The sequence below is a fragment of the Passer montanus genome, unplaced genomic scaffold (genome assembly GCF_014805655.1).
Source record: "Passer montanus isolate IOZ18808 unplaced genomic scaffold, ASM1480565v1 scaffold8, whole genome shotgun sequence".
Taxonomy (NCBI): Eukaryota; Metazoa; Chordata; class Aves; order Passeriformes; family Passeridae; genus Passer; species Passer montanus.
The window spans coordinates 3,266,181-3,289,769 of NW_024373256.1; the positions used below are offsets into that span (position 1 = coordinate 3,266,181).

Here is a 23,589-nt window from a genome sequence, read left to right on the forward strand (position 1 = left end):
GCAGCCAGCCCTGCTTCCTCTGCGGGGAAACTGAGGCAGGGCCAGGACTAGAGGAGGTGGCATGGAGGGAACTCAGGGATGTCCCCATGTCCCTCACAGGTCACCCTTGGAGCCACCAAGGATGGGACCAGCCCCCAGACCCTGCGGGGCAGAGCAGGCAGCCAGCCCTGCTTCCTCTGCGGGGAAACTGAGGCAGGGCCAGGACTAGAGGAGGTGGCATGGAGGGAACTCAGGGATGTCCCCATGTCCTGCTCACAGGTCACCCTTGGAGCCACCAAAGATGGGACCAGTCCCCAGACCCTGTGTTCTGGAGGGGCTGGAGGTCCCTTATGTCAGTGATGGGCTCTGTATGTGATTCCTGTCCCATGGGCTCTGTGTGTGATTCCTGTTCCATGGGCTCTGTGTGTGATTCCTGTCCCATGGGCTCTGTGATTTCCTGTCTCATGGGCTCTGTGATTCCTGTCCCACGGGCAGCAAACACCCTTTGCCCACCCAATTCCAGGTGTTCCAAGCTGCTCCCAGGTACATCCACCCATTTGTGCTCAGGAACAAATTCTTTGCAGAAAACGAGATTTTGCTGCCTGACCAACACTGCGCCGGGTGCCAAACTTTCTTCTTCCCAGAGCGTGCATTTCCCCGGCTCTCGGCTGGGAGCAGGGCAGCGGGTCCGGCAGAGCCCCGGGCCGAGCCCGGAGCCCGGAGGGCGCTGGCCGGGGCAGAGCCGCTCCCGCCCGTCCCCCCGCGCAGAGCGGAGCGCGGAGAGGAAATTGCTGCTGACGGAGCTGCGAGCGCGGCCGGACTGCGGATGACTAAGTTTGGCAGTGCTACCTGCTGGCTGTTTTTCCTTTTATGGAGGATTTGAGCGAGCCGCTGGAGCAATTCTCCGCGAGGAGCCGAAGGGATCCACCCTGACCTTGGGGATGGGCACTGCCGGGCTGGGGCAAGGCTGCCGGGCGAGCAGGGTGGGTCGTGGGACGCTGGGGCGGCGCTCGGCTGGTGGAGGCGGGGATGGGCCCCCCTCGCCCGTCCGGACGGGGCACCCGAATGTTTTCACTTTCTATTTTGAGGCGCTGCTCTCGGGCTCGGAGCGGAGGCCCGGTGCCAGCGGGGTGCGTGGCTGCTGGCACCCTCCGTGCCACCCGCTCTGGGGCCACCCTGCTCCTCACGTCTGTCCCCGTGTGGCTTTCCCACAGGTGAGGGGATGAAGAGAAGGTCAAAGGGGATGTGTCCCTGCAGGGGGACACCTCACTGGAAGGGGACACTGCTGCAGGGCTGGGGGCATTGCTCGGGGACATGTTGACACATTGCTGCTAAGGGACACTGCTCGGGTGTGGGGGCACAGCTCTGCACCCCGGAGCTGCTCCGTGGTGCTGAGATGGAAACGGGGCAGCAGCCCAGCCTCGGAAAGTCCCCAGCTGGTGAGAAAAGCAGAGAAAGAGAAACAAAAATAGCACCTTTCCAGTGGCTGCAGGGGGGTGGCTTGCAGGGACAGGACTGGCTTTGGCCAGGCTGCCCCAGCACCCAGGCTGGCTGTCCCACAGCCCCCAGCCCGGGCCGAGGGGCTGGGACTGGGCTCCTCAGCTGTGTCCTGCATTCTTGGCATTATTCTCCTTTTTTCTCCTCCTCTTCCACCCCGGGGACAGCTCTCAAACCTCTCCATTTATGGACAGGAGATAGGTCAAGTGGGAGGGTGAGGGGACGCCCGGGTCCCTGGGGAGGGACAGGGGTCCCACGTGGTGCTGGGAGCTGTGAGCACCCCTGGAGGTCACAGCAAGGATGATGTGTGGACAGTCCAGGGTCACCTGGGCATTGCCCTGGCATCCCCGTCGTGATGCCCAGTGCCCCTGGGACCCCCACCCAGGGTGGTGGTTGTGGTCACCCATCCCCCAGGATGCTGGAGCACCCCGAGCTGCTGCAAGCAGAAAACACACCCTGCAGGTGGGGAGGGTTGGTTTATTTTTTTCCATTTGTTTTACAATTTTTTATTTTGAAGCCAAAATCTGCCAGTTTGGGGGTGAGGCTGCAGCAGCTGCACCCCACCCTGGGGTGGCTGGATGTGTCCCCAGCCCCAGGCTCTGAGGAGTCACTGGGGCAGGGTGAGATGACTCCGAAGCCACTCCAGATGACGAAACGTCCTGACTCATTCTAATCACTTATATTATAAAAAAAAAAAAAAAAAAAAAAAGGAAAATAAATTACTCAGACAGCAGTACTCTGCCATTGGGTGGTGACAAAGTGGCTGCTTGGGGTTAGGTTTTTGGGGTGGATTTTCCCCATGTCTGTAATAACACCTTGGGGTGCTGCTGACAGCAGTGAGCTGAGGGAGAGGCAAATCCCCGAGGAAATGTGCTGCTAGGGATCCTCCCACTCTGCCGTGCTTTAAGGGGTTGCTTTAAAGGGCAGTACATGCAACCCCCTGAGCCCTGGGATGTCCCAGGCTGTCCCCAGGCTGGGGAAGGACAGTGGCACCTTGTGGGGAAGGCTGAGATGGATGAATATCAGCTGGGTTTTGGTGTTGTAACCAGGCCTGCAGCCCTCTGGCCAAAACTCTGTCCCCGTGGGCTGAGGGAGGGACCCTGGGGCCCCATCCCTGCACCCTGAGGGGGCTCAGGACCCCTCCCCTGCTCCTGGCTGACTCAGCCATGTGGGATTCCCACAGTTTCCGTCAGAGGCTGCCTGGAGTAAATGGGGAAGAGGTTTCACAAGCCCTAGTAATTAATGCTAATTACAGAGCAGCGACATGGGAAACATTTCTTCCCCAGGTGTCCTTCCAAAAATGGTTTTGTGCAGGTGTGGCAGCATCCTTCACTTGTCATTAGCGCTGCTCCGCCTGGGAGAAGGTGAAACCTTCGAGGGCTGGGGCTGTGGGAACGCTGTGACAGGGACAGGACAGTCCCCACAGCCCCGCGGGCGCCCGGCCTGGCTGCTGGCAGCTGGGCTTGGCTGCAGGGCAGGGCTCATGCAACCCCGGGTCAAGGCAATCCATGGGGAAAAAATACCCTCTGACCTCCCTGAGCAGCATGACTCCTCCTGGCAGCTGCTGGCAGAAAAATAAAACCATGGAGAAGGCGCTTGGAGTCCTTTTTTAATTTTTTTTTTTTCTTGTGGCTTGGTTCTGCTGCCTGCATTGGAGGGACAATGACATCCTCCTAGGACCAAGGGCTCATGCTGAGAGGGGCTGAGCTTCTTTGAGGCTTGAAAAAGGCTGAAGTGGTTCAAAACCCCTTTTCATCTTTGTTTTTCTTCTCCTCACTGAGCTGCTCATGCTCGGCCCCCCCAGGTGTGCAGTGTTATAAATAAGGTAGGTGAGGGTGGGCTGGGAGAGCTGAGCTGCAGAGCCAGCTGGGATGGGCTGGGGAAAGCCTCCCCTGCCCCAGGACATGCTGAGCATCTGCAGTGCTTGGGTGGTAGGAAATCTCTACTTCCCTTTATCTGCCTGGAGAAAGGAAGTCACAGGAGACACAAGTGGGCAAGGTGTGGAGGAAGGGAGCACTTTGTGCTCTGTGGCCACAGCGACCAATGGCAGAAACCCTGGGCTGGACTGACAGTGGCAAAGAAGTGGGGTAGAGGTGAGGAAATTCTTTCCATGCAGACTGTGGTGTCTTAGTCCCTGGAACCTGATTTTATGTGATTTTTATGGAAGATTGAGCAGTGGGAGGCAGCTTGGAAGTGATGCCAGGTGGTGGTGGTGGTGGTATGACTTTAATGGTGACAATCAACCACCCTGGATGGCTGCACCAACAGCTCTGTTGGTGTCCCACAGCCCCATTTTGTTGTTTAAAATTGGTCTTTGAATTGTGGGATTTACATCTCCACCCAAGGATGGTTGTGTCCTATTTGCCTGAAGCTCGAGACTTTTGGAGCAGAGGGAGATGAAGAGGTTGGACCTTCCCTGTTTGATGAAGAAGAGCATAGCCCAGGCTGGAAACATATTTATTCAGGAGTGGAAACAATGTCAGAAGACTTGGAAAAAGCTCCCAGAAGAGAATTAAATCCACCCAGAGCCAGTTTCCAGGCCATTTCCATGCTTCTCCCAGTCCAGGGGCTGTAGGTGCTGCAACTCCCTGTCCCCTGGCCAGGCGGGGTGGGGACCTTGTGACAGAGCGGGGCTGGCAGGCAGAGCCTCATTCCCACTGGGCTGGCGAGCTGGGAAACCGGTCCTGGCACAGGAGAAAGCCTCCTCCTCCCCAGGCTCAGTGGGGCTGTGACTGTCTGTGGGGTTTTTAAGTGATCATGACTTTGCTGAGCTGATTCCTTTTTGATGTGTGCAGACTTCTCCCTCTGACTTTCCCTTTGCAGTTTTCCCTGGCAGCAAGGGCAGCTGCTGTGAGTATCCCAATGGATGGGGCTTCTCCCAGGGCTCCATCCTCTCTCCTGTCTGAAGGTGGGGAGGAAAAGGGCCACGCCAACCCCAGCGCTCCTGTGTGCGAGCCAATTCCCCCAAGGATGGTTGCTTTAATGAGATGTCACAGCTAATGAGTCTGCTGGCAGAGTGCTCCTGGAGAAACGTGCTGGGAAATGGTAACGCAGCAAATCTCAGCTTTCCAGGCTCTGTCCCATCCCAAAGATGGGAATCCATGGCAGCAGCTGGGTGAAGGACCTTGTGCTCCAGCCCAGCACCAGCCAGGAGCAGCTTGCTGACAGCCCACTGCCTGCTCGCTATCAGGATGTGATTGGGCCAAGTGAAAGGAATAAATTCATCCCAAAAAAGTGGGGTGGCCAACAACCCAGCCAAAGCAAATATTGGGAGCTCCCAAATACACCAGGCACCAGTGCAGGGCTCATTAAGTGAGACTGGTGATTTATGGGAAGACTTTTATGCTACTGGTGGGCTCCTCCTGCACTGTGAGACCCTCCTTGTCCACAGCCCAGAAAACAACATCAGGCTACCAGCAGATCTGGGGCTCTCCATTACAGCAGCTGGGCCTGAGAGGCACCTCAAAATCCCCCTGATGAGTGAGCATCCAAGTCCCCTCTATCCCAGCACATGGAGACTGGGGGAGCTCAGAAATGTTTTCACTGCTGAGCACAGAGAGTTCTCTTGGAAGGAATGTTTGCCCTGGAATCTGCTGGGAGTTAACCCACAAAAGTAACAATGGGAGGTTGGGGAGGGGGCTCCTGTCCCTCATTGTTCCTTGAGCTGATGCACAAGGGAGAGGGAATACAGAGAGCTTTTCTCTCCCTGTGCCTGCCTCAGGAGCAGGGATGCAGGATGAGCAGGGTGCAGGATGATCCAGAGCAGCCATCCCATAGGAGGGCACCACCAGCACTTGCACAGGGCAGAGAAGGGAGATAATTTCTAAGGTATATTCCTGGTGAATTTAGGCTTACAAAGCCATGGAGGGGGTGCAGGGCCTCAGCTGCTCTCTGGTTTCCGGTTTCTGCTGCCTCTTGCTCCAGCTGGTTACCGCAGACAGGGCCAGGTTTTGCCATTTAAGGCTGATTTCCCCAGGCTGGGCTGTGCTGAGAGCTGCCTGGGACGGTCCCTCGGCCACTCACTGTTAATTAAAACGTGTGCCCAGAGAGATGTGGCTCCTCTGGGGGAGGAGGGAGAACCCTCACCATCTCCCCGTCCCTTTGTCCCATGTCTTCATTCACCAATCTCCACGACAGAGGGAAGAGCCAAGGGAAGGGGTGTGGGTTCATCTGTGATGGGCAGGACAAAACCTTTCCTGGTCCCAGAGGTGACAGGTTCCAAGCAGAGGGCTCTGTCCCATTGATGCAGCCCTAAGGGATCTGCCCAAGCTGAGCAGTGCCAGGGTGGAGCTGGGACACCCTTTGCCCTGCCAGGACTGAGCCCAGGCTGTGCTGGGGCTGGAGCTGCCCCACACTCTGGGCTTCCTCATTCCTGTCACCACAGTTGGTTGCTTTTTTTCTTCCTCTTGCTTGCCCCCATCTGCTCCAAGCTCTTGCAAAACATGAGCAAGGGTTCCCAGAGAATGAGATGTGCTGTGCAGCCCTCTCACAGCCTTGGGCAGTGATCTGGGAACAAAAAGGGCTCCTGCAAAGCCCCATAGGAAAATTACTCCCTGTTTTTTCTGCATGCTGCCTTGTCTCTTCTTTGGGATGAGAAACCCCAAAGACAGTGGCCACTCTTTGTGTCCACCTGAGCCCCACCAGGGCCCTGGTGGCCTCTGTACCCACTTGGCTGCTCTGTGCTCCAGCAGTGCAGGAGCTCTGGAAGGCACCTCTGCAACCCCACTGTGCTCTGGCTCTGGCATGGGGAAGGGAAGAGAGCAGGAATGGGGAAGATTTAACCCCATTTATCATTAAAGGCTGGAGGAGGGAGAGGTGTGTTCATACCCCACCCTGCTCATACCAGCAAAGGGTGCCTTGGGGACACCTGGGCCAGGGAGTCCCCAGGGCTGTGCCATTGCTCCAGTAAGTGCCACCTGCAGGTACTCGAGGTTCTAATGGCATTCAAGTGCATTTTTTAAATATTCTCAGAGCTGGTAACACTTCTGCTGCTCCAGAGGGGCTCAGTGCCTACCCAAGCACACGTCACCCACATGGGACAGCAGAGTGGCATCCCAGGGTGGCACAGGCACCTGAGAGAGCAGAGCTCTGCAGTCCTCCTCAGGAGCAGGAGGGAAGCTGACAACTCACTCAGCCACCTGAGTCCCACCACAATTTCTGTTTCTGGACCTTCGCCCCAAAGCCCACCTGTGGTGGAGTGAAGATGGATGTGAGCTCCAGATCAGAGCAGGTGAGGAGGGAGCAGGGTACCTTAATGAGTCAGGGCAGTGACAGCCAGTGCCTGGCACCCAGGGCTTTAGTTTGCCTTTCTCCTGAGATCTTATCACCTGCCAGCAGGAATGTGTGAAACGAGCCAAACAAAGCACATGTGGAAATAGTGTCTGAGTGAGGAATGGAAACTTTGGGGGCAATGGACTGGGAGGGAAATGAAATGAAAAGGGGGGGTTTGTGCCTCTCCACCTGAGCTTTGTGGTGGTGCTTTCCTCCCATGCCCAGTCTGTGTGTGAGTGCACTCAGGATGATATCAGAGGGATGATATATTTGCAAACTTGCTGGCTCGTTCCCAGGTTTGCTGCAGATCTCGATGTGAGCTGGACCAGAGGGGCTGGTTGGGAGGAGCACCACCCTGCAGAAAGCCTGTGCTCCCTCCTTCCCCACTGCCAGCCCATCGTGAGGGGCATCACCCCCCTGTGCCCAGCCATGTGGACCACAAACCAGCCTGGCACCAGACAAAAACCACCTGGCTCTCCTCCCCTGCACCTGCTCTCCGAGGTGGGGGCAGAGGGACGGTCACTGAACGTCAGTTCTGGTGGCTCTGTGAAAGGGCTGAGAGCTGTGTAAGTGCTGAATCACCCCTGGAGGTTTACTTAAACTCGGAGGAGTGGATGGGGCATTGACTAGAGCAGGTCCCACTCCTCCCTCACTCTCTCCCTGCCTGGGGAGAGCCGCTTGCGTCACGCTCGGCACCGGCTGTGCAAACAGAGCTGGGGGCCAGCCCGGGCAGGGATGGGGCTGGGACAGGGCCCAGAGCAGTTCCTGGGTTCCTCTGCATCCCTCCTTCTAGGAATGGGCAAACCCTGCCTCGCCCATTCATTGCCTGAGCATCCCTGTGCCTGCAGGGACGGGAGCTGAGCAGGTCTGGGGTCACTGGAGGGGGGGATCCCCACCTTTGGGTGCACCCAGAGCAGCACCAGCACAGCAGCCAGAGCCCTGTGACTTGCTGCTGGAGTAAAAGGGATCTTGTGCCCCAAATCCAAGCCAGGATTATCTGCAGAGTCACAAGTGCTTTACATCACCTGGCATGGGTGGGAGAGTCACCCTGGCTGAGGGCAATGGCCATCCCTGCTCTCCCTGCCTCTGTTTCTCTCACAGAAAACAAAGGCATTATTATTCCCACTCTCTCCAAGGTAGGAGAGGTCACCTCTGTCAAAGGCTGGAAGCCCCTAGATGGAAAGTGCCATTAGCCTGGCAAAGATCAAAGCGAATTTCCCGGCATGCTTGGGTAGCCCAGGATCCGTTTCATTTCCTAGGTACTGTACAAGCAGAAAACTCCATCCAGCTGCTCCCCTGCCTTTATCATCAGAGACCAAGAAAAATCAATTCTCCAAGTAATTAAGAAGCAGTTGAAAATGCAGCGTGTGGCTCGGCATAGTGCCGTGTAACACCTGCTGGAGGGAACTGAACCCCAGGGAGCATCCTTGGGGGAAAGACCCCCTTGGAGGTGCATCAGAGCCCAGGGGCCACTCAGTAGCATGGGGGTGGCGTGAGTGGGCCCAGAGAGCTGAGACAGGCAGAAAAAACCCAGGGAGAATCAGCTTTTTCTCTTCCCCTTCTGTTTTTAGCTGGAGGAAATATCCCCTGAAACTGATGCCAAGCCTGGCTGGAGGGCTGCTCCGCCTGTCTCTGTCTCTGCAGGGAAGCTCCAGCACAGGATTCAGCTTACACCTGTCCCGTTGCTGAGGAAGAAGAGGACTCCAGAGATGGGCAGGGCAGGGCTGGGAGCCCGGCAGGCACAGCCTCAGGCTCTGGCTGTGCTGGTGTAATCTGTGCTGCAGTACGACCTTGGGCTGAAAACAATTCCACGCTCGGGCCTCGCACGCTGTTGTTATCAAGGTCAACCAAAACAGCCCTGGCAGCACGTTTAACTGGGGGAAGGGAGGGCTTTGCTCTGCTCTGGCCGGGCCAGCACAGCCCAGGGAGGGTGAGAGGGTGGCAGGGCTGGGGGGCACCCAGATGGGGCTGGGCAGAGGGTGCCAGCCTGGGCTGATGGATGCTGACCTGGCTGCTCATACACCTTGGCCTCCTGCTGCCTGTGTGAGCTGGGGAACCCTGGGGCCAGCATCAGGATCTGGAAATGCTGGCACAGGGATCAGCTCAGGGATACGCAGTGAAAGGGCTGGGGAAGGCATGGGGGCACAGAGAGACGTGGCTGGGGAAATAGGCGGAGAAAAATCTTCAACCCCTCCAGCAAAGTCCACTTATCAGGGACAGCAGGCTGTAAACCAGGCACGTGTGCCCTGCCAGCACCTTGGCTACCTGGGCAGGGCTGGGCCCTTTCCAGCAGCCTCGGCAAAACCTGGCACAGGTTGTTTGTCTGTGCCTTGACAATGGAAAATGGGGGATTTATGCAGTTTTGCAGCCATGATACAATGTAATGATTTTCATTCCTTGTGAGCTCGATGCTCTGTTAGCCCATCTATGTGGATGCAGCAGATCGGGGGAGAGCACACTTGCACATGGAGGTCTGTGAAGGGAAAGGCTGTCTCTGGAAAATGACTGATAGACCAGAGAGAGCTCGAGGATCAATACAAAGGAGCAGAAACCTCGGGGAGGGGTGTATGGGAGTGGAGAATGATGCTTAAAGGGGGAGAGTCGAGCCTGCAGCTTGTCAGGGATGAGCTGGCATCAGGGATGCAACGCAGCGAGCCAGGAAAATGTCAGGGGCTGTTTTGCTTCAGGTTTAATGCTGAATATGTTCCCATAAAGGGAGAGGTGGGGGCTGCAGTGAGGCCCCCAAACATCTCCAAAGGGAGTGAAGGGCCTGGGGTTCCTGCTTCAATTTTACCTCCTGCAAAACCCTGTCAGAGCTGATGCTGCAAGGAGAAAATTGAAAGAGGAAGGTGCTGAGATGGTCCCTGTGCCTGTGAAACAGGGGATGTGGTCAGCACCTTTCCTTCTTCCCCTTGGGGAGCGGGAAGGGAAAGGCAGTGCTTCGAAAAACCTCCATGATTTTTGTGCGAGGGTGATTCAAAGAGACCGTGGTGGTTTCAGAAGTTTCTACCTCTCTTCTCATTGTCACAACAGCAGGAGGGAGAAAAGGGAGGCCTGAGCACATGACACAGTGAGAGATGGAAGAGCTGGCGCTGAAGGGAATGTGCAGAAATCCGAGCCAAAACTCCAAGTCCAAAAATTCCCAGGAATATTTCCCCCCTTTGACCCTCCTCTCCCCAAAAGCGTGGCAGATGCCATCCCTGTGTGGGCACAGGGCTTCTGCAGCAGGGGAAGGGCTGGGAGCAGTGAGGGGAAAGCAGAGCTCACATGTTGTCCCACAAGTGCAGCGATTCAAGCCCAGCCATATCAGCTGGTGAAGGGCAGGAGGATCCTCCCTCAGATAGTTTTGTCCAGAGTCGCCAAGGACGAGCAGGGAGAGATGAAGCAAAACATGGGAACTTGGGAGCTTTGTGATGTCTGCCCGAAGGTAACACGACAGCCAGGAAGCTTTTTGCTTGGTTCCCCTTTCTCTCAGCTCTTGCAACATCCCAGAAGAGGATGGGAAGAGAGCCCCAGCCACGGCCAGGGAGGTGGCCTGGCCCTCACACAGTGCTGGACATGGTGACTGGATGGTGGCTTTGCTGTCAAGGTGTCTTCAGCCTGGGAGGAAGTGGTGGCAGCCAGCCATGTGCTGGAGGCCACATCCTGCCATCCCACCGAGGCCAGAGCTCGCTGCCCCTGAAGCCAGGAGGCAGGAGGCCGGCGCTGCTGCCCTCCGGATGCTGGCAGATTGATTGCCTTCTGATTCAGTCCAACAATCAAGACTAATTGCCTGGCAGTTCCCGCCCTGCCTGATGGGCTGTCTCCCATGGTGGCTCCCCAGCCTGGCTCCACCCAGCCTGCTCGCAGGGATGCAGCAGGGCACAGCATCCCACCCATCTCCTGCGTGCCCCATCCACCTACCCAAGACCCCCATGAGCCCTGGTGGCCTCTCCAGCTGGCCCTGACCTGATGTTTCCCATCCCAAACCCATCACCCCAGTGGTACTCTTGGACATTTTCCTGCTTTATCAGCACATTGGTGGACCACACTTCCCAGCTGCAAGGGCCATCAGCTCTACCCATGCCTTGTGGCTCCCCTTATTTGACGTATAATCTTCTAATTAATAATCAGCCTTTTCAAAGTGGAATGCAAACATTCATTAATTCCCCATGAGGCAGGTAATTAACAGCAATGACTCCCATTTTACTGCCAGGGAAGCTGTGAGAGAGAGATCTTGCACGATCCACGTTGAGGTGACAGAGGAATGACCGGGCAAAGGCAGCTCTGCTCCAGCCTGGCCCTGCAGGAACCCTGGGCAGGGTCCCCTTCCCCTGGAGGCTTCCTGTGGGGACTCTCCTGGGCCATCTCCTTATCACTGTGGCCATCTCCAGCAAGGAGGGGATGGCATAATCCCAAAGTGGCCTGGCAGGACACGTCCATCACCGTGGCCATCTCCACATGGTGAGGATGGCCTGGTCCCAAAGTGGCCTGGCAGGACACCAGGGCCACCTCTGCCCTGTGGGATGAGGCATGGCCCTGGGGTGGCTCAGAAGATCCCACAGGTCTCCTGTCCCTCTGCAGCTCCCTCTCCAAAGCACCCACCTGGGCGCAGCTGTGGTGTTGAATTTTGGGGCACTCCTGGGGAAGGGGGTGCCATCCAAAGGAAAAGGGTTTCTCTTGTATTCCCCTCCATGCCTGGTGTCCTGTTGCCTCCCATCCCCCTGGAAATTGCAAATCTCCATCTCAACAAGCTTTTGCAGGTTCCTCCTGCTGCTCTCCTCCTTTGTTCATCCCACAGCAGGAGTAATGAAGGAGGGGAGGAATGCCTGGGTCCCCTCCAGTGTGACCCACACGGGCAGCTTGAGGAGGGAGCCCCATCCTCATCCTCACTATGATCTCTGCAGCTCCCTGATGACAAAGAGCTTGCTGGCGTGGCCTGCAAGACCTTGACTGCATGCCTGACTCCTGCCTCTATGATGCTGGACAAGGGCTATCCCATGGAGAACAGGCATTTTGCCATTTTGAGCCTTTTTTTTTTCCCCAGAGATTATTTTTTTGTACCTGTCACTACAGTTTTCAAACGGCTGAGATTACACACCCAAGGTCCCCACGCTGAAGTCTGTGCGCTTCCAGCCGGCAACAGATTGCGAGTGGCTGCTGCTACTTTACTTACAGGACTGCTTAATTAACTTGATTAATCAGCCCGTGCTCGCACAACACTCTGGAGACGCAAAGCCCTCTGGTTGCTGCTGCCTGCTGCTCTGCGGCCGCTGCCCTGCCCTTTATTCCCCACCAGTGCCGGATGGTCACAGGCAAGAAGGGAATTGCAGAAAGAAGGGAATTGCAGAAAGAAGGGAATTGCAGAAAGGCAGCCCGGGCTGGAGCAGCCACGTCTCCTACTCCAGCAAGGTTTGGATCAGAAGACAGAAACAAATATTGCTCAAACGTGACCAAACCACTGCTGCCGTGGTGTGCCCTGCCAGCTCAGGGCAGGATGGACAGCGGTGACCAGGGCTCCCTGCTTGCCTCGATGCCCGAGTCGGAGCCAGCAGAGCGTTCCCCTCTCCCGGGTGCCGCTGCCACCGTAGGCACCCGGGCTTTAGCGGTGCCCGGCGGCGCTCCCGGCCGCCCGGGCGGGTCCAAGGGCCGCGGCCCGGTGCCGGCCGGCCGGAGCCCGTCGCCGCCGCTTGCTGACATCAGCAGTGAACTTGGCCCCGCTCGTCCCGCTCCCGCCCGGGGTCACCGGTGCCCGCCCGGCCCCGGCCTGCAGGTGACGGGCTCTCCACGTGCCCCGCGCCGGGCACGGCCGGGGCGAGCGGCACCGCGCCCCGCGGACCCCCTGCCCTGAGGGGCCGCACCGCCCGGTTCCCACAGACACGGGCGGCGAACCGCGCGGGCCCCCACCCGCGGGGCTTTGTGTGAGGGCTGGTGTGGAGGGGGGCTGCACGGGGTACCGGAGCACGGCGGAGCGGGCGGGCAGGGCAGGGCCCGGTCCCCACGGCAGCGCAGGGACAGCGGGGGCCGCTCCCCCGCCTCAGCCTCAGCCCCAGCCCCGCTCGCTTCCCCCCCACCCCAATATTTTCCCCCCTGTCGGGGCGGCGGGGCGGGGCGCGGCTCGGGGGGCGTGGCCAGGTGTGGCCAATCGGAGCGGCGCGCTCCGAAAGTTTCCTTTTATGGCGAGGCGGCGGCGGCGGCGGCCCGATATAAAGCGCGCGCGGGCGGCGGGCGGGAGCCGCCGCGAGCTCTGCCTGCCCTCACCGCGCGCGCGCCCCGCTCCCGCCGCCGCCTCGCGCCCGCTCCGACCGCGCCAACTCCCCAAAGGTGAGAGCGGCACCGCGACAACGGGGGATAGCGCGGTCGTAATATTAATGAGGGCGTTAATGAGCTGGTGTTGTTGTGGGTCTCGGTGCGATCGGGGTTGTGCGGCACGGCGCGCCCTTTGTGCGCTGGCGGGGTGGCGGCCCCGTAGCGCGCCGCCGCGTTTTGAGGGGTAGGGACGCACTCGCGGTTTAAGGCCGGTTTCGGGCGTGAGGCTTGCCGAGGGGCGTCGCGCCCCTTCCACCCGTGGGGCTAATCCGCCGCGTAAGAGGATTGCTGGTGCGGACGGGGGGAGCGGGCGGCGCGGCCGCTGTGTCCGGGCGCGGACGGGGGGCGCGGCGCTTTGTGTGTTCCGCGGAGCCGCCGGGGCCGGGGCCCGGGGGCGTTGTCCCCCGCGAGGAGGGGCGCGGCGCCCCCGCCTCGCACATACGAATAGTCCTGCTGGCTTGCGGGGAGGGGGCGGCACCCCTGCACGGGGCGAGGCTTTGGTCGGAACAATGCGGGGTTGGGGGCGCAGGGGGGACCCCCCGTGTGCCCGGAGCGCAGGTGCAGGCGGGCTGCCCGCTCCGGCTCCGACTACACTTCCCAGGCTGCCCGTGCGGGGCGGCACATGTGCGGCAGCCGCTGCCGCCCCCCCGCCGCCGGATTACACCGGAGCCGCCGGGGCTGAGCCTGGGCGGGCGGCAATTGCATAAGGCGCTGGCTCTAATCCCGCCCGTGGTGCCGGCGGTCGATGGGGCAGAGCCCCGGTCACGCTTGCCTGGTGAACTGGGCGTGGTGGCAGCGCTTGTCCCGCTGCGGTTCCTTTACAGGATGGTTGAGGCTTTGGGACTGTGCACAGGGGTCGAATTCTGGCTGTGCCTGGCTCACGGCGGGCACCGGGCGTGACCCCCTCGGCTGGGAGGGCGCGCCGAGCCCCGCTGGCTGGCACATGGCGGGGCTCTGAGAGACGGAGCACCGGGCGTGACCGGCGGGGCTGTGCGGAGGTGTTGAGCCCCGCCGGCCGGCTCAACGTGGGAGCACCGGGCGTGACCGGCGGGGCTGTGCGGAGGCACCGGGGACGCGGCGGGGCGCTGGGGTGTGGCGGCCACGCCCGCCCGCTCCGGGGAGTGGCCGCCGCCGTCCCCCCGGCAGCCGGTGGCGGGCGAGGCGCGGCGCGCTCCATCCATTGCCTTTTATGGTAATAATGCGAGAGGGCGCAGGGACTTCCTTTGTCCCAAATCCGCGCAGTGCCGAAATCTGGGAGGCGTCGCCCCCTCTAGCGGGCGCCGGGCGAAGCGGAGCGGCGCCGGCAGGAAGGAAATGGGTGGGGAAGGGCCTTGGCGGCATCGCCTGCGCTTCCCGCCATCGCCTTCCTTTCCCGCCCGCCGCCGCGGGACGGGGCTCGGCGTGTGAGCGGGGATGCTCATGTCTCCTTCTCTCCTCTCCTCCCGCAGCCAGCCATGGATGACGATATTGCCGCGCTCGTTGTTGACAATGGTTCCGGTATGTGCAAGGCCGGTTTCGCCGGGGATGATGCTCCCCGTGCTGTCTTCCCATCCATCGTGGGTCGCCCCAGACATCAGGTAGGTGGCTGGTTGTGCTTGTTGTCTAACAAAAGAGGGGAGTGTTAGGTGGAAGTGATTCTCCTAGAGTTAAGAAGCCCTTTTATTTGGCTTTGTGCCTTAAGGAAGGAAATGGGTGGGGAAGGGCCTTGGCGGCATCGCCTGCGCTTCCCGCCATCGCCTTCCCGCCCGCCGCCGCGGGACGGGGCTCGGCGTGTGAGCGGGGATGCTCATGGCTCCTTCTCTCCTCTCCTCCCGCAGCCAGCCATGGATGACGATATTGCCGCGCTCGTTGTTGACAATGGTTCCGGTATGTGCAAGGCCGGTTTCGCCGGGGATGATGCTCCCCGTGCTGTCTTCCCATCCATCGTGGGTCGCCCCAGACATCAGGTAGGTGGCTGGTTGTGCTTGTTGTCTAACAAAGAGGGGAGTGCTAGGTGGAAGTGATTCCCCTAGAGTCAACAAGCGCTTTTATTTGGCTTTGTGCCTTGAGAGGCCTGTGTAGTGCAGCACAGCTGGTGGGGAGTGAGCCTCCTGCAGAGCCTTGGTGCACCGTGTACAGGGCAGCTGACTGTATGTCTTGCCTGATAGAGAGGTGACAGTAATTGGAGACTTAGCTTTGGGAGTTGTCTGCTCTTCAGCTGTACTTGTGCGCCGTGTACAGGGCAGCTGACTGTATGTCTTGCCTGATAGGTGACAGCAGAGTGACAATAATTTGAGACTTAGCTTTGGGTAAAGGGTGTTGTCCACTCTTCAGCTGTACTAACCACATGGTCTTTGTTCTGCAGGGTGTGATGGTTGGTATGGGTCAGAAAGACAGCTATGTTGGTGATGAAGCCCAGAGCAAAAGAGGTATCCTGACCCTGAAGTACCCCATTGAACACGGTATTGTCACCAACTGGGATGACATGGAGAAGATCTGGCATCACACTTTCTACAACGAGCTGAGAGTAGCCCCTGAGGAGCACCCTGTGCTGCTCACAGAGGCTCCCCTGAACCCCAAAGCCAACAGAGAGAAGATGACACAGGTGTGTAGAACTCTGCATCTTGGACTACAGCAGAAAATTGCTGCAGGCCAGCTCTCCTCTTTCATGTTGTACTCTCTCCTCCTTCACCACTATTCTCCCTTTTTGCCATCTTTACAGGGTTTTCCTTTCCTGACCTGAGTCTCCTCTTTGCTGGACCTGTACAGGTTTTGTTTGCTCTTCTAAGCTGGCTTTCTCTGAGACTGAACTAGCAACTTGTCTAACTGCTGTTTCTGACTAGGCACACTAATCCATTTACACCCTTGAGTGACTGTACTGTAGCTTACTTGGCATTTGTTTATTCCTTGCTGTGATATGCAGATGAGTCTGTGGCAGTGGTGTTCCTGCTCAGGCTCTGATCTGGCAGGTGTGGGTGGGGACCAGGTGAGATAAGCATGGACTTTGAGGGGAAGTGTAGGGAAGCCTCTTATCTAGGGGCAAAAGACCATTTGCATGGACTTGGTATAGCAAGAACCCTGTGTTTTGCTGTTAACTCAACCCCTCTTTTTCTCTCCCTAGATCATGTTTGAGACCTTTAACACCCCAGCCATGTATGTAGCCATCCAGGCTGTGCTGTCCCTGTATGCCTCTGGTCGTACCACTGGTATCGTGATGGACTCTGGTGATGGTGTTACCCACACTGTGCCCATCTACGAAGGCTATGCCCTCCCCCATGCCATCCTCCGTCTGGATCTGGCTGGCCGTGACCTGACGGACTACCTCATGAAGATCCTGACAGAGAGAGGCTACAGCTTCACCACCACAGCCGAGAGGGAAATCGTGCGTGACATCAAGGAGAAGCTGTGCTACGTCGCCCTGGATTTCGAGCAGGAGATGGCCACAGCTGCCTCTAGCTCCTCTCTGGAGAAGAGCTATGAACTCCCTGATGGCCAGGTCATCACCATTGGCAATGAGAGGTTCAGGTGCCCTGAGGCCCTGTTCCAGCCATCTTTCCTGGGTAAGTCCAACATCTTTAAGATACTCTGTTGCCCCTTAATGTTCTTTCTGTGAAGGGTGACTTGGAGACCATGACAGTGGTGTACCATATTTTACTGCTGCCCACCAGTCAGCCTCACTTCCTACACAGCTTAAAGCTGTTGGAGGGGCTTGGGTCAGTAGAGCCAGAGGTTGAGTCTGTCCCAGCCATGGCTCTGTAGTGCCTTCTTGCTGAAAGGACTGCTGGTCTCTTGGTTGCCTGGTATCCTCTGGGGCTTCCTTGACTTTGTCTGAGCCCTTGTTGACTTGAAACTTCTGTTTCTTCGCAGGTATGGAGTCCTGTGGTATCCATGAAACTACCTTCAACTCCATCATGAAGTGTGATGTGGATATCCGTAAGGACCTGTATGCCAACACAGTGCTGTCTGGTGGTACCACAATGTACCCTGGCATTGCTGACAGGATGCAGAAGGAGATCACAGCCCTGGCACCCAGCACAATGAAAATCAAGGTAGGATGGAGTTGGGGGAACATCTCAGCACCTGTTTTGGGCTGAAATAAGCAGCATGTGTGGAATGCTGGAATCGTGCTGCAGAAGATGGAAGCCATGTCTGTCTGGTACAGCCTTAATGGCCTTGGGCTGGACAGGTGGCACCCACCCAACTGCATGAATAATGGGATTAGAGTAAAAACCTCCTGTGAAGGAGGGAGGTGGGTGTGTGAGGTTGTGTCTTGATCCTGTTTGGACTCCATGGTATCTTAGCCAAGGTTAGATAAGGGAATTAGGCAGCTCCATCTCGCAGGGCCGTGCGTGGGCTGTGAGCGTAGCGCGATGCTGTGTCTGACTGGTTCCTCCTCTTCCCTGCAGATCATTGCCCCACCTGAGCGCAAATACTCTGTCTGGATCGGAGGCTCCATCCTGGCCTCCCTGTCCACCTTCCAGCAGATGTGGATCAGCAAGCAGGAGTACGATGAATCCGGACCCTCCATTGTCCACCGCAAATGCTTCTAAACCGGACTGTTTCCAACACCCACACCCTTGTGATGAAACGAAACCCATAAATGCGCATAAAACAAGACGAGATTGGCATGGCTTTATTTGTTTTTTTTTTGGCGCTTGACTCAGGATTAAAAAACTGGAACGGTGAAGGTGTCAGCAGCAGTCTTAAAATGAAACATGTCGGAGCGAACGCCCCCAAAGTTCTACAATGCATCTGAGGACTTTGATTGTACATTTCTTTGGTTTTTTTAATAGTCATTCCAAATATTATAATGCATTGTTACAGGAAGTTACTCGCCTCTGTGAAGGCAAAGCCCAGCTCGGAGGGAGTCCACCAGTTACAGCTGGTGTTAGGTTCTAATTGCTTGTCTGTAAATTATGTAACCCGACAAGTGTCTTTTTGTATCTTTCCGCCTTAAAACAAAACACACTTGATCCTTTTTCTCTTCGATTTGTCAAGCAAGCAGCCTGTGTTCCCCAGTGATAGATGTGAATGAAGGCTTTACAGTCCCCCACAGGGTCTAGAAGTGGTGCCAGTATGTGGGGGAGGGAGGGGCTACCTGTACACTGACTTAAGACCAGTTGAAATAAAAGTGCACACCATAGAGGCTTGACTGGTGTTGGTTGTTCATTTTCTTTCTTCTCATTCCATTTTTTGACAGTTGCTCCTGCGGGGATCTCACCCTGCCAGGCTGCACAGCTCTGCTATCAGGCTGGGGGGGATGCTGGTGCTTTGGGGCACAAGGCAGATGGCTCTGGGTGATAGGGGAGGGGTAGAACTGAGCCTGCCAAACCTGTGGGTCTCCAGGGTTGCTGTGGGCTGGAGTTCTCCAGATACTGCTGGAGGAGCTGGGCTTAGTGGGGCATTCACCTGCACCTTCCCAAATGTTGCTCAGTGTGTCTCCCTCCTCAGTGTTCTATGTCTCAGGCTGGACTGATGGAAGCAAATGGGGAAGCTGATCCCATAACAAAGCCAAAACAGCTGCCTTCTCCCTCCACCAAGGCTCCTTTGACTAGTCTGCAGCTCTACATGGGGCAGTGTCCCTGCTTCTCCCTGCTCCAGGTGTCAGAGCTTGCCTGTCCTGCTCCCCGTTTGCCTGGGTTCAGGATGGGGGACTCATACCCTGCCAGTGTGCTGGCTGGGTGGAGCAGCTTTCAGGTGGAAGCAAGAGAAAGTCCTGTGAAGTGGAAAAACTTCAGAGAGCAGGGCTGCTGGAGTGTTACATGGGTGGGGCTGGGAAAAGTGCAGGGAGGAAGGAGGAAGCTTTGGCAGGGTGAGTGACACAGCTCCAGTGCTGGTGCCTGCTTCCAGCCCAGCCTTTTCCAGGAAGGTTTTGAGCTTACTGACCCTACCCGTTCTTTGAGTTTCCAAACCTCTGCGAAGCTTCAGCCTAGTTTGATCAACTTTGCTGGTTTTGTGGAAAAGAACAGGGGTGACCCTCACAAAGCAGGGACCCTTTTGGGTACAGCAATGTCCACAAGTCCCCAGAGCTGGAATCAGATCAACTTTGCTGGTTTTGTGGAAAAGAACAGGGGTGACCCTCACAAAGCAGGAACCCTGTTGGGTACAGCACTGTCCACAAGTCCCCAGAGCTGGAGTCACCTGTGGAAAGGAGACAGAAGATTGCTTCCTGACCCAACAGCCTCAGGAAAAGCTGAGCCAGGTAACACTGTTGCCAGCTCCTGGAGACCAGACCTGGGAGTGTATTCAGCAGTGAAGCTTCCCCAGGCTCTGCCACCCTCGCCTGCCTTTGAAGAGCTAATGTCTGTGATTGTGTCATGCTCGAAGCAGATGAAAGGTGGGGAACAGGCTCTAGTTCCTCTTTAATCCTCTGCCTGGCCTGCTCCTGCTCTGGCATCGTACCCTACTCAGGGTGGACCTGCCGGTTTCTGCCCTTCATCTCCCCAGGCTCGCTCCTGGGTGCAGTGGGAGCCTGGCAGGGCAGGAGGTGCAGACGCTGGGCTGAGCTGATGAGTACTGGAAGCACCAGTTTGCAAGAGAGGAGGTGAAACTGGTTGGAGTAAGGCCCAAGCTGGGTTTGTAACCCGAGGTCTTGGGGAAACGGGGTGAGGAGGAGGCAATGGCAGCTCCTGGGGAGGGAGCGGGGTAGGAAAAAGGCCAGCAGCCAAGAAGAGATGACAGCAATAGGGAAATGGGGCGCCTTTCTTCAGCCTCTTCTGAAATGGTCACTGATCACTGTGGGAAAATGTACTGAGACACAAAGAACAGAAGAAACTGGTGGTGGTGAGAAACCAGTGAGCAGCAAAATGCCCAGGGCTGAGGGCAGCTCAGGTGAGCAGAGGTGTGGGCACAGGGAGACTGGTGCAGAGCTGCTGGACACAGAGCAGTCGGGATGATTTTCATGCTCCACAGCCAATGGAGGTACGCTGTTAATTAACACTTGACAGGGCTTTTTCTCCTTTCTTCCCATTTCACTTGCTGTTTTGGGTAAACAGCCCCTCAGTAAAGTGAGGCTGAGCCTTCCACAGCCCTTCCCGATGCCTGTCCAGCGTGAGACGTGGTGTGCACAGCCATGCTGCAGGCTGCTCCAGCAAGGCTCCATTTATCCCTCCTCTGGGCCATTACATGCTGGAGAAAAGAATGTGGTGCCGGGCAGGGACAACTGCAAGCATTACTCACTGCTCCCAACTCCAGTGAGCACGGGGGAGACCGGAGTGGTTTCCTCTCCAGAATGTCGAGTGCTGGAAGAGAGGGGATTTTTTTAAGCACAGTTCCTCTGCCATGGAGTTTCACAGGGCTCAATTCACCCCTCACTGATTCACAGAGGTGGGGAAATGCTGAGAGGCCTGTCAGGGAGGGCAGCAGAGGAGCCATGTCCTGGCTTTGTTAGACTCAAAGGAGAAACTGTGTCAGGAATAATCAGCGGTCTATCACCTCCTCTTCTTCAGCACACAAATAGCCAGGGGTTGTGGGGGGACCAGAAGCTTTAATATGTCCACCCACGGGCCAGGCTGAGCGTGTCCCCCTGTCTGGCTCAGCCATGGTGATGTTCCAGGATTCCTCCAGCTGCAGAGACGGCAGGACTTGGCTCTAGATCCTTCCAAGGCACCCAGCCCTTTCCTACCTCCCTGTAGCTGCCCCGGGAGAGATGGCTCAGCTCAAGAGAGCTGAGCAAACATGTTTTACACCCTTTCTTCCCTCAGAGCTCCCAACTTTCCCTCCTGCTGGAGACAGTCGCTGGCACTTCACCTGCAATTAGCTGGTGACCTGGAAAGTCACCTCACTGAGCTGCTTATGGAATCAAGCCACCGCCGGGAATTAGTGATGTCCTTGGCAAAGGAGATGGCTGCAGCTCTCAGGATTTAGCCCTGAAGGGCCTCATTGTCTCTCAGCTGTGTCAGGGACAGTTGACCAGAAACGGTCCCTGGATGGGGAAGGTCCTGTTCTCTCGTTGGTGAGCATGTGCTCCTCCAGGAGAGGTGCCAGCTGGCTGTGTGGAAAAACCCCAGGGAATCTCAGGGCATTCAAACTAAACTGGCCTCCTTGCAGGAGTCCCCTTGGAGGATGCAAAGCACCAGCTTTAGAAAATGGCCATTCTAAGGCACCCGTTCAGGGATGGGTCTGTGGTATTGGCTGTGCTCAGAATAAGCAGTCCTGGTCTCTGAAGTCATTCTTTGCAGGACTGCTGACCTGGAGCCTGCCCTGACTTGCATTATACCCAGCTGTAATCCACTTTAGCAGGCCTTACAGTATTAAACCATATCAGGGATTGAGAATCACTTCCAGCACTGGAGCTAGCAATCCACCCAAGCATACCAAGTGCTGTGGCTGCTACAGCCCGGCTGGGCTTTAGTCAAGCTGACAAAAAGATGTTCAGGCTGTATCAGTCTTAAGAAGAATCAGAGGAGAGAACTGAGACAAGACTTTCCAGAGTAAAAAACATAAAGTCCCCAGGACAGACTGGCCTTGAACGTTAAGATATTTTGTTTTAAAATACTTTGATAGTGGTATTAATTTGTTTGCCCTTCTGGACTGGGACAGCATGATATGTGCCTTGCCTTGTTTGGGCTAGGAAAATGTGTATTGGTTGTAAGATGAACAAAGTCTACCCACATGAAGAGCATTCCTGAAGTGAGGCACAGCAAGGAGGGTTTCCTCTATCACTGTCTGGCCACCTCCCAGGGCCACGAAGAGAAATGCCAGAGTTCAGTGTAGATTTTCAATTCCTTCCTCCTTTACTGCCCACTTCTGCCTCATGTTCAACCTCCGTGTCTGATCTGCACCAGCACACTGCTCGTTTATTTGGTGGATCACAAGTCCAAATGCAGCTCCTGTTACAAAGCCTCATTTCTGCTCAGGAGCCCCTTACACCACCCTCTGTTCCCAGTCCTTATTTGGGGCTGTCAGCTGCTCTGTGGTCGCTGTAAGCCCCAGGGCTGGAGGGAACCCATGGCTACCCTAAGTGTCAGCTGCTCCAGCCACCCTGGCTCTCTGGGCAGGGCCTTCCCTCTGCCTTTGGGACTCACTGCTGGTTTTATTTATCATTTGCATTGGAAATGCAGGTCTCCTCCACCCTGGTCTGTGCTTTCCCTGGTGACTGCAAATATGGTAGGTTGGTGTTTTTCCCAGATGTCAAACAAGTCGGTCTTGACTGAAAGGCCTCCGGATTTAATTTGTGATTACCTTTTATTTAAGTGAAACACATGACAAACAAAGCAGGTACAGATCCTCTGCAGAGGCTCTCTCTCATCTAAGAGCTAAAAATGGTTTTCCTCTTTGACTCCAGAGCTCTCTCACAAGCCTAGAAGCAAAATACATAATCAAGACTTGAGGCACTTGCTATTTCTAAGTGAAACCCCCAATTTACCCTTAATGTAATTCACGGCCTTAAATGGCAACAATCAAGCAGGAAGAAAATAGCAACTTATTCATCTTCCTTTATGGGTCATCTTTAAAACACATTTTCTATGAACAAAATTCCTGAAGCATACACGTAACTGGAAATTCCAGGGCTCTGGTCCTGTCTGTACTTGAGATTTGGGATAGGAGCTATGTGGAGTTACAGTGCTGGAGCCAGCTGCTCCCCTTGGACGTGGCTGTGTGCGATGGCTGTGGTCACAGCAGCAGTCACAGCAGCCCTGGTTGATTCTGTGAGGCCCTCTCCACATCAGTGAAGGGTAGGATGGTGATATTGGGAAGAAATTCTGCCCCGTGATGGAGGTGAGGCCCTGGCACAGGTGCCCAGAGAAGCTGTGGCTGCCCCTGGATCCCTGGAAGTGCCCAAGGCCAGGCTGGACGGGGCTTGGGGCAGCCTGGGGTAGTGGAAGGTGTCCCTGCCATGGCAGGGGGTGGAACAAGATGATCTTTTAAGTTCTGACCCAAACCATTCTATATCCTGTAGTGTGTGCTATAGCAGCGATTCTGCCCCTGTGCTCACAACTGGAGAGGTCACACCGCGAGTGCTCTGTCCACTTCCAGGTGCCTCAACCCCAGACGGCCATTGAGGCCCTGCACCGTGTCCAGAGAAGGGAATGGGGCTGAGGAAGGGTCCTGAGCTCCAGGAGCAGCTGAGGGAGCTCAGCCTGGAGAAAAGGAGGATCAAAGGGGACCTTCTGGCTCTCCACAACTCCTGACAGGAGTGAGATAGGGGTTGGGCTCTGCTCCCAGGGACAATGGGCAGGATGAGAGGAAACGGCGTTAAGCCGTGCCAGAGGAGGGTCAGGTTGGACATCAGGAAACATTTCTTCACAGAAAGGTTTGTCAGATGCTGGAAGGGAGTGCCCGGGTGGGTGGCGGAGTCACCATCCCTGGAGGCGTTTAAGGAGAGCCTGGACACGGCCCTCAGTGCTCTGCTCTGGTCGACACAGTGGTGCTCGGTGATGGATTAGCCCCGATGAGCTCCGAGCCGCTCCCACCGTGAGCGATCCCGCCGCTCTCCGACTCCCCGGCCCCGCCACTCCCACCATGGCGGCGCCGCGCTCAACATGGCGCCGCGCCGCGGCCGCGCCGCGCTCAAGATGGCGGCGCGGGGCGGGCGCTGCCGCGGAACCGGGTCATGGCCGCGCCGGAAGAGCC

The 23,589-nt window shown here is 56.9% G+C and overlaps 1 protein-coding gene across 2 annotated transcripts; it reads left to right on the top strand.

Annotated features, from left to right (window-relative positions):
* Positions 1-12,949: 12,949 nt before the first annotated feature.
* On the top strand, positions 12,950-18,166 carry ACTB (actin beta). Of its 2 annotated transcripts, XM_039732433.1 has the most exons (6): positions 12,950-13,050; positions 14,484-14,612; positions 15,380-15,619; positions 16,136-16,574; positions 16,882-17,063; positions 17,421-17,941. In XM_039732433.1, exons 2-6 carry the CDS (start codon positions 14,490-14,492, stop codon positions 17,562-17,564), a joined length of 1,128 nt encoding a protein of 375 aa, XP_039588367.1. In that variant the 5' UTR covers positions 12,950-13,050; positions 14,484-14,489; the 3' UTR covers positions 17,565-17,941. The 2 variants fall into 2 exon arrangements, with proteins under 2 accessions (XP_039588367.1, XP_039588366.1); XM_039732432.1 differs by lacking the exons at positions 12,950-13,050; positions 14,484-14,612 and adding an exon at positions 14,832-14,981 and having other exon boundaries at positions 17,421-18,166.
* Positions 18,167-23,589: the final 5,423 nt, after the last annotated feature.

Coding starts and splice junctions, on each gene's coding strand:
- ACTB (XM_039732433.1), top strand. CDS start 14,490: ATGGATGACGATATTGCCGCGCTCGTTGTTGACAATGGTTCCGGTATG. Junction 15,620..16,135: donor ACAGAGAGAAGATGACACAG/GTGTGTAGAACT, acceptor TTCTCTCCCTAG/ATCATGTTTGAGACCTTTAA. Junction 17,064..17,420: donor CCAGCACAATGAAAATCAAG/GTAGGATGGAGT, acceptor TCTTCCCTGCAG/ATCATTGCCCCACCTGAGCG.